Source organism: Belonocnema kinseyi, chromosome 2, assembly GCF_010883055.1.
Source record: "Belonocnema kinseyi isolate 2016_QV_RU_SX_M_011 chromosome 2, B_treatae_v1, whole genome shotgun sequence".
Lineage (NCBI taxonomy): Eukaryota > Metazoa > Arthropoda > Insecta > Hymenoptera > Cynipidae > Belonocnema > Belonocnema kinseyi.
The window spans coordinates 52,552,622-52,566,533 of record NC_046658.1 but is presented as its reverse complement, the minus strand read 5'-3'; the positions used below and the strand labels follow the sequence as shown (position 1 = coordinate 52,566,533).

Sequence of the window (13,912 nt, the reverse complement as noted above, 5' to 3'; positions counted from 1 at the left end):
TCGCCATTCTGACGGGTACTTTTTCGGCAAACTATTTTAACCTGAAATAATATTTCAAGGAATTTCAGAAGATTATAATGATTTCAGAGCATTTTAACAAATTTCAAAGGTTATATTATTTAACCTATTTTGAAGAACTATAAAGTATTTCAAAGAATTGAGTAAATTATATGTAATTTATCAAGATTTTCCAAGCTTTTTACGGATTTTATAATATCTCAAGAAATTTCAAAAGACTTCAAGTGATTATCAAAGTGTTTGAGTATTTAAAAAGATTCCAAAGAATTTCGAGATGCCTTATGGATTTCATATGATTTAAAAAGATGTTAAGGGTTTAAAGGAACTACCTAGTTCAAACTATGATAGACTAAATTTTTTCAAGGGATTCTACAAGATTCTAAAGGATTTTAAGAGATGCTGAAGGAAAGATTACAGGATATCAAAGAATTTCTAAGGATTTCATGTAATATCGAAGTATTTTCACGAATTTTCTACAGGTAATAGGTGACTCTGACAAGACTGTCAAAATTTGAAGGGATATGAAGAGATTCCATAATATTTCAAAAGATTTCAGGATATTTTAAAATGTGTGCAAAGATTTCAAAATATTTTTGGAGATTTTAATGGATTTCAGACAGGGATCCGAACGAAATGATACAAAATAATACGTTCCTTTTTGTTACGTTACGTTAATGTGTACATAAACTTTCATTATTTTCATTACTGATATTGCCATTAATAAGCAAAACCATTTTGACTTGTGTTTTACTACTTAAATAAAAAAATAAAACTAATGAATAATAAAACATAATTGTATTGATTAAATACACGAGAAAATTATATAGTTAGTGACACTTTTCCAAGGCATTTTAAGGCAAACCCTTTTAAGGATTCAAAAACAAAATTACGAGTACTGAGACAACCCAGGTCCTCCAACGGATTATCTAGTTCTCTCAAACATAGTCCTCGAGGAATTTTGCCACTCTGTGTTTCTACGAAGACTGAAACACGCTTTAGGGAAAGCGAAGATGGTCCGGATGTTTCAGGAAGCTTACCAGGTCGAATTATATCCGAAGCTATATAATTCTTCGAAGGCACTTTCCTATTATCACACCTGAAGGCTCTGTAAAACGTAATTATGAGAACTACGATATTCAAAATGCTTTAGAGAATTCACAAGGTCAGTCGAGCATATTCTCCGCCAAATTTTGAGACTCGATGTCCCTGCATAGACTGAATTAAGTGTTTCTGAAAAGGTAAAGAGGAAATAAAGTCGGGACCAAAAGTCCTAACACTTGGCTTTGAAGCTTTATTAGTCGGCGAGCAAAAATCGCAGTATATTGAGTCAAAGACAGAAAGATTCTTTAACTTCTTAGATGTAAAACAATGTCGACTTGATTTCCGACAAAAATTTTTTGTCTTTCATGCAACAGAAAATGTGTAAAAAAACAGGAGAAATAATTCTCAACTTTCCCTACAATGACTTTAAAGTCCTCCATACGTGCAAAAATTGGTACAAGAAATTTAAAAAATCTGCCCGCTTCGTGGGCACATTCTCATCGCGCGCTATGCGCGCGGCTCGCGTCACTCGCAAGTTTGAGCGCTTAGGGCACAAGACGGTTGAATGTTTGAAAAAAACTTTATCAATAAGATCTATTTTAGATGGCAGTATTTATATGCGTCTTCATATTCCGAATTGTCTACTTAATTAAGTATAGTCAAAGATTAAGTTTCTCAAAGCTCTGTAGGCTTTGAGGTACCCATTCTCATTGTGACACTCGCGCTGCGCGCTCGATTTCCGACAGACATTTGTAAACAGGTTTTGTTGGATTTTTTTCTCGTAATTTTCGTCGTTCTTCTACACATTTTTTTCAACGTTATTTTTCACGAATAAAACAAAAAGTACGCGGCCTATCAAGAGATGATTCTTAACGAAACTGTAGATCTTTTTTGAGTTGACCATTTTTGTTCATTCATATTTGTTTCATATTCTACATAGTTTGTCCACAAAATGGAATTTTTTATTTTCCATTATTTTTTGTGCAATCAAAATTTGAATTTTCGGTTTTTGAAGAAAATCCAAAAATTTGTTGTGATAATCTTTTAGAGATTTTAAAAATAAATGTTTTTCTTCTCTTAAATTTTTTAATATCGTGCGTTTTTCGGCTTCAAATTTTTATTTTCGTTTGATTAAAACATTTTTGAAAACTCTGTAACTCTTAAAATTTTCTTTTTATCGAAAAATGTCATGAGGATAAATTGTTTGTTCTTTTTAATAATATAAATATCCGTACATAGAATTTTCAAATTTTGAAAAAAGTGGGCTCAACAAATTTTCAAAATGCGCTCACTTTTTGAATTTTGATCAAAAATAGCTGGTTCAGTGTACCAAAGATGAATTTCATTCGTTCATTTTTTCGATAGTTATCGTGTTCACGGACGGACGGCCGGACGACCGGACAAACAGACAGACGGACGCCATCGTGAAAACCTGATTTTCGGATTCAGGGGGTCTCGAAACGTGGAGATACGCTCAAAAAGTGTGATGTCAAATTTCCGACAATTCTAATACTTTCTCAATCATAAATGATGAGAATGTAAAAAGAATCATGAATATTCTGTACCATGTACTTAACAAATGGCAATTTGTTTTACTTTAGTATAATGATTATTTTAATTAATAAAGCCAACAATTTAAAAAATAATTATCTCGGCTCTGGAGAGAGATTTTAAGTTGAACTTCAGCTCAAAGAAAACTTCTTGTTTTAGTGGTTTCATCTCAAAAGTTGACCGGTCAACAAAGTCTGAAATAAAAGCGTCGATATAATTACGATCTTTATGAGTTTGAATACTAGAAAACTTGTTTTTAAAAGCGTCCTTTCTCAGCATTGTCCAATTTAAGCGTAAAAAGATCTCTTACAAAAAAATTAGTCAAGCTCCCGTAAGCCGTTAGCGTGGATTTAATATTCTTTGCACTCCACATTAGATATTATGATTTTTCAAAGCCTTTAAAATACAAATTGTTTAAACATCTAATCAAGCAAATGATTCAACTTGAATAAAATGTAAATGTTCGACTTTTGATTTTTTGTGATTTTTGTGATTGTGACTAATTTTTTAACAATTTTTTCTTCCAAAAATCGTGAAAAGATAATAGTTTATTTTTTCATAAATTGTTCATTTTTTATTTATTCAATAAATTTATAACGTTTTTCCTGAAGGTTAAAAAATTTTAGTAATTTTCGGGGGAATAAATTGTTCAAACAAATGTGCGCCCTGACGGAACGCATTTTTCCATTTTTTGAGCCTTTTTAAGTTCAATGATCGTACAATTCAATCTACGTACAATTTCATCATCTTTCCGAATCTGCCATTGGTTTTAGAGAAAAACGTAATCTGAATGGGTTATGTTCGTTTTTCTAGCGAAAATTCGTGTTACAAAGAAATTTTTTTTCTAAATCGATGCTTTCGGATCGAAATCAAAGACGAATGTGTTCGAAAAGTAAATATATCGCGTCCTCGAATCTTTTCCTTTGGATACCAAGTGATTTCACGTAGAAAATCAAATTGTAACTATTCAAAATGGCGTCTCAAATTAAAAATTTTAGACGACATAGTATTTTGCACATAAAAATCAATTTCTCACAAATTCGCGTGAAAATTTGTAGAAGGGAGTTTTGGAGGTCGCTGATTGCGAATCCGAGATCAAATTTAACATATTCAAAATGAAAGATCCAAAATAGTGGCTAAAAAGTTTAATTACGCGTATTGGTATGATAATGTATACTAAGGTGTATTTTGGGTTGCTGAAGACAAATCTAACGTCGGATTTGAAAAAATTCAAAATGGCTGATCCAAAATAGCAGTTGAAAAAAATTGAATTTCATGTATGTGAATGATAATGTGTACTTTGGGATCTCTTGACTCGCTGATTACGAATCCGATGTCAGATTCGACAAATATTTAATATTGAATCCAAAAAGTTGTATAAAAAGTAGAATAATAAAACAAAAAACTTTTGTTGTCGGTTGACAGATTTTTTTGCTCATAAAAAATATTGTGGAATAATGATCAACGGATCATATCAATAAGCGTAATTAAATTTTTTGGCCGCCATTTTGGATCCGCAATTTTGAATTTGTCAGATTTGATCTCGGATTCGTAATCAGCGACCTCCAAAACCCCTTAGTATACATTATCAGACCAATATGTGTGATTAAATTTTTGGCCGCCATTTTGAATTTGTCAAATTTGATTTCGGATTCGTAATCAGCGACCTTCAAAACCCCCTTCTACACATGTTCACGTGAATTTGTGAGAAATCGATTTTTATGTGCAATAAATAAAAATGGTTTATAAAAATGAATAATGACAAATTTGTAGATCTTTCCAGGGTGCGCAATTTTAGCTTATTCATTTTTTTTATCTTGCATAGTTTGACCAAAAATGGAATTTTTGGATTTTCATTATTTTTTTTATGAGCAAAATTGTAATTTTCAACTTTTCGACCAAATTATAAAAGTTTTTATGATAATCTTGTAGGTCTTTCAAAAATCAACGTTTTTCTTCTCTAGACTTTTTTTCATATCGTGCGTTGTTTGGCTTCAAATTTTCATTTCAGTTCGTTTTTTAGGATTTTAAAAATGCTGTTAACTCTTATAATTTTCTTTTTATAGAAAAAACTCATTAAGATAAATTGTTTGAGATTCTGAGTACTATTAATAGTCATATGTAGAATTTTCAAATCTTGAAAAATGTAGTTTCAACCATTTTTTAAATGCGCTCACTTTTTGATTTTTTTTTTTCAAAATAGCTGGTTTTCGAACTCGTTTTTTTTAAGCATTAAAAAAGTGTGCCAATGCAGAATCCAATCTGATCAATTTTACATAAGTGAAATTTTACATAAAACCAATACTTTCTCATTAGGATGAGAATGTAAAAAACAGGAGGTATGTTATACTATTTTGCAAAACTTGTGGATAAATGCGTATTTTCAGTACAAGAATAATTTTTTATATTCAAAACTACTTTTACAGTGAGCAATTAAAAACAAATGATTTTTTCCAAATACCAAATTTTAAAAAATCGTGTCTCGAGGTTTTTGAGTATCACAATGCAATGAAAAAATAGATGTCGATTATTTTCGAAAACAAAACGCGAAAAAAAATTATTTGTAGACAAAAAATGTTGATTGTACATCTCCCATGTAATAGCCCATATATATAATGACACCCCCCCCCCCCCTTCGTTAATCGAAGTTTGGTTGGACTGTTGTCGAACTAGACTCTTGACCCTAGAAGCTTGGAGACTCTTTTTGTAAATTATTAGGAGATAATGCAATAGGGCACCACAATTGCAATGAAGAACACGACGCGGTAGAAAATCTAATTGGCAAAGTCTGAGTCACTGAGGTTAGGGATATAATTTAGAAGTTATAAAACAGTCAGGCTGCTGGGTAAACCGCATGTATAACTTTTAAATCTTAAAAATAAAATTGGAAATAAGCAAATTCAGTTTTTGAAAAAACAGCAGAAGTTGCAATAAAATGTTTAATAACGTAAGTTTTTTTTTAAAAGTATGTGCTTTTTTAAACGAGACAATTAAACTACGTGTATTTTAATGCCAATGCATATTATAAATTGTAATAATAGACATTTATGGTACTTATATACAATTTAAGGGACAAACTCGAGTGCGAAGCACGATATACGTGATGAGAATGTGTTCGTTAAAGCCGAAGTTGCTTTAACAAAAGAGAATTCACAATCACCACATTTATGCTGTCACCACATGTATGCTGCACTGTTTCTTCTTTCTCTTTCCAATCTCTCTTTCTAATTGCACCTGCTACTGATTGCTCAATGGTTGGCATACAAGTTCGCTATAGCACTGTAGCTTATAGAAGACTGTACTGTCGTGGGAACAATAGGCCGCCCAACGAGCAGGTCAAGAGGCAAACTGGATACGAACTATAGAGTCCCTTTAAGCCGTTTATTAATCATTTTATCACTCAAACTATGGAAAAACTGAATTTTTGTACATAACAATTTATTACGCTTTTATAACAGATCAGAAAAACTATATATTGTCATTAATGGATTTTTATGGACTCACAGAATACAAATAATTTGTATATTATTCCATTTATTTTTTATAACAAATGTTATGAACAAATTAACAAATACTCCTATTATCAGTGGAAAAAAATTTTTTTTCCTAAAAGTGCTTTGAATTAATGTAGGAATGACATTTAATTACAAAACTAATTTGCAAGTCTATAATAGAAGTTTTGTGGTTCGATTCCCAATGGAGTGAAGATGGAGTAGGATCTTTTTTTCAAGAAATAATTTTAATTTGATAATAACTATTGTTATAAACGATTCTTGTTGCAAAATATTAGAATTTGAGATTTTCTCAAATTATAATTTCCTTCAATCACCAGAACGACTTCAGATATTCCTTAAAAATAAATATTTCATAATATTTTATAAAATATAGAAATTTATATTTTTATAAACAAACTAGATAAGCAAATTAAAAAATATGGCCCTTTCGAATAGAAAGTTTTTTTTTGCACTGAAAATATTTTAAACTTTTCGACGACTGACTGCTAGTCACAAAAATACTAAAAAAGTTAACAATAACTACTGTTATTAACAATTCATCTGACAAAATATTTAAACTTAAGGTCTTATCAAATTCAAATAGTTTTTGATGGCCAGAATAGGTACAGATATTCCTGAAAATAATATATCTTCAAAAATTTTTGGTAAACTTTTTCTAATTAAAACTGCGAATATTTGGAATTTGTTTATCTAGATTGTTTATAAACATTTAAGTTGTTATACCAGTCATCTGGTCGGAAAATTGGTGTGAATGTAATCGTTTATGAATCATTCATTTTTTTCCCCTTAAGTACTTTATTTGGTGGTGCATAATATGGGGGTCAGGTTTTTTGAACAGGATTTCGTTCCGAAACATTAAAATTTTTTTGGGAAAAGGCGCAAAATATCGCATTCCTTTGGATTGGTGCTTTCCTGTGCATTTAAGAGGCCAAAAATCACATGTTTTTTTGGTTTTCTGTAGCTCTAATCCTGATAGCCAGATTTAAAAATGGTCAACAGATAAATTAGAGTAGACGTAAATACCAGTACATTAAAAAAAAATATTGTCCTAACGTTGACAGATTGCGAGTTAACACCTGCAAAAGGTGACCCATTTTGTCCTGAAATTATAGCTCGTTTCAGAGTTTTGACATAAAATGTTCCTAGAGAATCAATACTAGATTATTAGTGATGGGACGTTTACTTTTTATTTTTACACAAAATATTAAATGCACAGAATAGCACCAATCCAATGGAATGTGATATTTCGCACCTTTTCCAAAAATAATTTCCGTGCTCCGGGACGAAATCCAGTTCACAGAATCTGACCCCATAATATGCATCCCCAAATGAATTACATACTTAAGAGAAAAAAAATGACAGCCCTAGAAATTACCATGCAAAAGTACCAGATGACTGGACTATATGCTAAACGGCAAAAATTTGGAAGTTGTTCATAAAAATTCGAATTGCTATATTTGAGCACTTATTAATAAATATTTATTATTGTTCTGGTGATTGAAGGAAATTATAATTTGACAAAGTTAAAATTTTAATATTTTGCAAAAGAATTGCTTATAACAATGGTTATTATAGACTTTTCTATTAGTTTTGTAATGAAATGTCATTCCTACATTAATATAAATCACTTTTAGCAAACAGAATTTTTTTTGCTGATAATAAAACTATTTGCTAATTTTTTCATAAAAATGGTTTATAACAAATAAATGAAATAATGAACAAATTATTTGTATTTTATGAGTCCCTAAGCATTTAATTAAGACAATATAAAGTTTACCTAATCAGTTATTGAAGCGTGAAAAATTGGTTATGTACAAAATTTCCGTTTTTCCTTAGTTTGTGTGAAAAAATTATTAATGAACAATGAACAAGACAAAAGTTCAAAGCGTCAAGCTCTTCAGAATGTAGTAAACTTCAATTTAAAAAGAAATTAAGAAGCGAACCAAAATTGAAGGCTCTGAACATTTTTTAAGGAAAAAAGTGCATTTCCTCCTTCTGTGCGCCGCGGCCGCCGAAGAAAAATCCGAGTCAAGAACAAAGTTACAAAAAGTAGCGTCCAATTTTCATATATGTGTTGGAATTCGTTTCTATTGATTCATACAAAAAAAAATAACTATGTGGCCACTGGTGATGAAAATTACTTCTGCACTTTTTTTACAACAATAGCTCGCTGCATATATGTGAAAAAATTCTATCATATGTTTATAACAATTTTAAGGAAAAATATCAATTATTTTGAGTTTTCAATTTTACAGAGTTGATTGTAATAATTATCAAGAAGAGATTCTATATTCGAATATGTAAATCGGTTTACTTCTACAAAAATCAAACAAGCTTAACAACAAACAATTTACTTCGACTTGGAGAGTGTAGACTGCAAGAATGTTGCGTATGTGAAGCGCACGTTTAAAGTAAGCCCAAGAGCATTTTAGAAATACCTGGGCCCTCTGTATCGCATTTCCGAGTTCTATAACCATCAGTGAGACAATCTCAACTTACAAAACTAATTTAAAAACCAAATTTTGTTACGACTGTGCGGCGCCGGGGTCCACCATGCCTCGACTGCACCACTGGCACTCTATTTAAATACAGGTGTTAATATTAATTACTTAGAAACATTAATTTCGTTTTCCAATTTGGTTTTGTGCTTTTAGTAACGATACGAAATAGAAGTAGAACTGATTTTGGCCCATAGCTAGAAATCAGTCACTGCTAAAATTAGTAAAAAAAATTTACCGATTTATATTTAGAGTAAAGGATTTCGAATATTATAAAGTATTTTAAGTGTTTTCGAGAAATAAAAATTTTTTTAATAAAGTTTAATATATTTTCGATAATTTGAGAGATTTCACGATACTTAAATGATTTTAATGTAGCATTAGTAGTTTTAAGGGAATTCCACGCATTTTTTATAATTTTTGTGAGATCTTCTAGATTTCAAGCGATTTCGAAAATTTTCAGATCTTTAAAGGGTTTTAAGGGATTTGCACGGAGCACAATCATTTGAGAGGGATTCCAAAAAATCGCATACAATAGCCATAGAATTCAAAGGATTTAAAACAATTTTTACGTGATTTAGAAAATTTAAAAGGATTTATAAATTTATAAAATCATTGCAGAGTTCCAGGAATTCCGCGAGATTTCAATAAAGGTGTACAAGAAAATTAAAAAATGGTCTAACTCCTCAAATTTATATTTATAGGTAATATGAAATATGACGTTATAAAAAAGAAATAAAACAAATAGTGATATCCTGTGTACAATAGTATAGGGTTTATGTACCAGTGAGTCAGTGACCTGACAAACAGCGTTACTCTCGTATTTAAGTTGTTATAGACACTTGATTTTTGTATTTTCTCTAACAAATGTTCGCATTTTTGAACTCTGTTCATACTGTGGCGTTAATCAAAATTCAAACTATCATTGTTTATACCAATAATAACGTTATGATTTCTAAATTATTGTTTCTCATTAAATCCACCCCAAAAGAAATTTCGAGAATCCTTATTCAAAGAATAGAATGAGGCCTTGATCGTCAGGATTAAATAAGAATTGTAACTTTTTCCTAAATAGAAAGAAAAAGCTGAACCTGTAAAGAACTATTGGTAAATAAGAAATTTTAACATGAATTATTTTTTTTCTGAGGTGTACTTACGAGCGTCCATCAAGACTTACAGAAACTAATAATAGATCTATCTCTATCGATTTTATAAATAACGTCAAAGAGGCAGCTTTCGATATTGATTTTACGTAGTCTACATCCTTAAAATTCAACAATTTATTATCCTCAAGTAAATTAATTGCCACAGTCTCGCAGCAAATCCCCGAGATTTTGATAAATAATTTCTCGGTGATTTTCTGTGCTGGTATTTAAAAATTTTATTTAAGATTAACCGTTCAAAAGAATCCGGTCAGTATCACGGAAATTTTCGTTATCCAAATGAATTAGAAATGGGTTACTTATTGGGAATATTCCATAACACCAGATAGTACGAAAAATATGCTTTTTTGTGTCAGTAAATGTCTGCATGTACTAACTACCCAATTCTAGAAAGCCTCTTCTGTATAGTGGACAAAACAAAAGTTAACGGCACGTGGATTCAGCCTCAAAATATATTTAAATTATTTAAATATATTACATTATAAATAAATTACCAATAATCTGCTAAAAAACTAATTACCTCATTCCCAGACACTGTAGATCCGCCATAATATCTTGGTATATCACGTATACTTAGATTATACTCCTTGAGCAAGCTAGCAAAAACTGGTAACTTTTCTTCATAAAAGCTAATTTCACGAATATAAAGATGCTTTACTCCAAGCGATTCTTCTAAATCTTTATCTCTCGGAGCGCACTTGAATATCAAGTTGAATTTTTTAAGGTCACCATTCTTTTGTCCCTCAATTTTAACACTGTAAGGTTTTCCTAAGTAATTATCTCCATCCTTAGTAATCACACAGTAGTCAAATTTTGCATTCGACAGATCGTGTTCCTTCGCGAAGCGATGTACGTGCACTTTCAAAAAATCCGAATTTTCTGGGACCGCGATGGACATTTTCTAGAATAAAACAGAAATTTCTATTTCTATTATTAAAACGAGGAAATTATTTCCAGTCAAGCGACTTTAATTCAGTTTATAAAACTTTAGAAATATTCAAAATAGGAAAATGTTACGAATTGTAGTATGTAGAAGGTAATACTGAATTACCGGTCGCTTTGCTGCTTTTATGCCTTCGATTTTGTAGAGAAAATCTATTCAACATTCTTAATCAAATTTGTCATAACCTGAAAATGTTGATCTTGGTAATAAATTATTCGGTGGAGTTTAATCCCTACATTCATTCTTTATCATTCCTACTGTTTTCATAACCCATTTTCAATTTACCGTGCCTATGCTGAAATGGTTTATTATCAGTTTTTCTTTCTGTCAAGGTAATCCCATAACAAATAAAAAACAGTAACAAGGTACTTTCTTAATAGCATGAAAGCCTTTTCCCAGGGAATTTTCGATGGACTCAGATCGTAGACAGACAGGAACGATTTCTTTTGGATTTGTAGGCATGACGCAACTTGATGATGTAAATATTTAAACTTAGGCATTTTTCTATAAAATAATTTATGTAGAAAAGAGACACTGCAAATTATATTAATATATAATAACCTCTCATGCTTATAATATTGTATCTAAATAGCAGACAATAGGTCCAAAAGTCACTATGATTAGAGACTGTACAGGGTTCGGCATTTTTCCATCAATTATATAAGCCATTGATTTGTGTATGTGCTCAAATTCACGAATCCGTTTTACGTATTACAGGCCTTCACTTTCTATTGTATGGAAATTTAATTTCTTATATGTACCGATTTACCATCAACTGCACATTAACTTTAATTTGTTAGAATCACCGCTACAGGTAACCTTTATTGCAACATCACAATTAGATTTTCAAAAAGAGCAAGTTTAATCTCGTAGAATTGCTGAAAATCTTTGCAATTCTTTGAGTTCCATTGGTTATCTTGCATAATTTATTGCAATCCCTTTAAAACGATTGGAAATTGCATGAAATCAAAATCTCATAAAAATTTCGTATAATACGTTAAAATTTTTTTAAATCTCTAAACATCAGTCAAAATTTTTAAAATTGCTTAAACTACAGTGAACTCCTGAAATAGTGCTCCCAGAGTTAGTTCTTCCGAGAATTGAAGCCGCGCCGCTGGGATTTTTGAGAGGAGCTGCGGGGGGGTGTTGGGTATGCACTCAGGCGTCCCAAAACATAGAAAGAAACAGGACAGAGACAAAACAGAAGATAGACAAAATAGTTCGGAGTGCCCTGATATAACTCCACCATCAGCCTCAAATCGACACAAACTCAGGGTTTCTCTGTATTTCGAAATATTACAAGACCCAATGAATTCACTGACATTCCTTCAAATATTTTCAAATCCCTTAAACTGTTTCAAAAGCCATTAAAATTACTCAAAATTCCTAAAAATCCTTGAAAACATTAAGACATCGTTTAAATCCAATTCTTATGAAATCCTCTAAAATCCGTGGATACACGCAAAAAAATTATTTTGCATAGCCCCTCTATTGAAACTTCGAGTTTCAATACCTGTAGATACGGTGTTTGCATCCCTAGGGTTGAAACATTTTGTCTTCGAGTTTCGATACGTGTAGAACGGGCTGAAAGACGGTGTTTGTATTTCTAGGGTTGAAACATTTTGTTTTAGCTCTAGGGTACACAGGTGGGTAGGTAGAAAGGTAGGGTCTACCTGAAATCGAATTTTCAATAAATTTGCTAAGAAAAATAATATGCATTACTAGGAATGTAACACAACGATCGCAACTCCTGTGAATGCAGCCCTCGCTTCGCTCAGGCAGTAAACTTCCCACTAACTAACGCAAATTAAAAACCCCGAAACGGGATTATTTTGGCCCCAGATTCGGATTCAGCGATCCCAAAAACATAAGGATATGCTGATTTGAACCACCGGGCAAGAAAAATTTTGTTGTTGCAAAAGTATACAAAAAAATCGCTGTATTCGCCGATTTTACGTCTATTCTTACGATTTTCGAAAAAGTATGAGCCAAATTGGTTATTTAGGCCTCAGATTCGAATTCAGCGACCCAAAAGAAATATAAATATGTTGGTTAAGTCCACCGGGCGAGAAAATTTTTTTTTTTAAATATACCTGAAAAATCGCTGTTTTTGTCGATTTTACGTCTATTTGTTCGTTTTTCAGAAAAATACGAGCCAACTTGGTGATTTGGACACCAGATTCGAATTCAGCGAACCAGAAAACATATAGATATGCTAGTGTAGTCTGTCGGACAGCCCCTTCTTTTTGTGTGCCGGTGTTATTCTTATATACACCAATAGAATTAAAGATGACCACCAATTCGAAAACCAAAGGATAATCAATCTTCATTTTTGCCAAGTGAAGCGAAAACAAATTACAGCATTGTTGAAAAAATTGATTTATTGATCAACATTCTGTTTTTCAGTTGGAGTTGAGCAATTACATATCAAATCATCTCAAGAAATTCAACAATTGTCAGTCATTTTGATGGAAATTCTCATATCAGTTTTTAAGGTTTTTAAGGTGATGTCCTTTTTTTCCTAACTTCCTTAACTTTTGGGATTTAAATGATATTGAAGTATATTTTACTTTAAATTATTCTTCATAGGGCGCAGTATTAAAAACATATTTTTTGAATAACAAAATTTTAAAAACTTCTTGCATTTTTCAAAAACTAATTTTGAAAATGACTTTCAGAAGAAGAAAAAAACATTTTTTATTTTCTTCATATTTTTTATATATAGATAGCTCACAATGTCCTCCGCAAACAATATAAATATCCAAATAGGATCTGTTCAGTTTCCGAGGAACTGAGTCTGAGAGTCTGAACTCTGAAGTTTGTGATTACGGTTATAATCTTCTTCTCTTGTCCATTTTCGGTTGAAAATTAATCCTTTCTTGTTTAAAATTCAACAATCGTGGTAGAAATTAGTTTTTGGTAAATGAAAATTCAGCTATTTCGTTGAGAATCCTCATGTTTTGTCAAAACTCTATTTTTTTGTAGTAGAAGATCTTTTCGTTTGCAAGTTAATCTTCATGTTTGAAAATTCTTTTTGTGTGTGTGTTAAAAGTTCATGTATTACATTTTAATGTTAATCATTTTAGTTAAAACTTCATCTTTTAGGTCAGAAGTAAAATTACTTGGCTCGGAATTGGTACTTGGTGAGTGTTCACATATAAAGTAACGCTATATTTTGAACTT

At 31.2% G+C, this 13,912-nt stretch overlaps 1 protein-coding gene across 1 annotated transcript in view; it reads right to left on the bottom strand.

The window, feature by feature from the left end:
* LOC117182665 overlaps positions 1-10,788 on the bottom strand; it is a 15,561-nt gene extending 4,773 nt beyond the window's left edge. Inside the window, exon 1 of the mRNA XM_033375770.1 lies at positions 10,307-10,788. Coding sequence (XP_033231661.1) covers positions 10,307-10,684 — 378 coding nt within the window. The 5' untranslated portion in view covers positions 10,685-10,788. The remainder of the gene's footprint in view (positions 1-10,306) is intronic.
* Between the last annotated feature and the right edge of the window lie 3,124 nt (positions 10,789-13,912).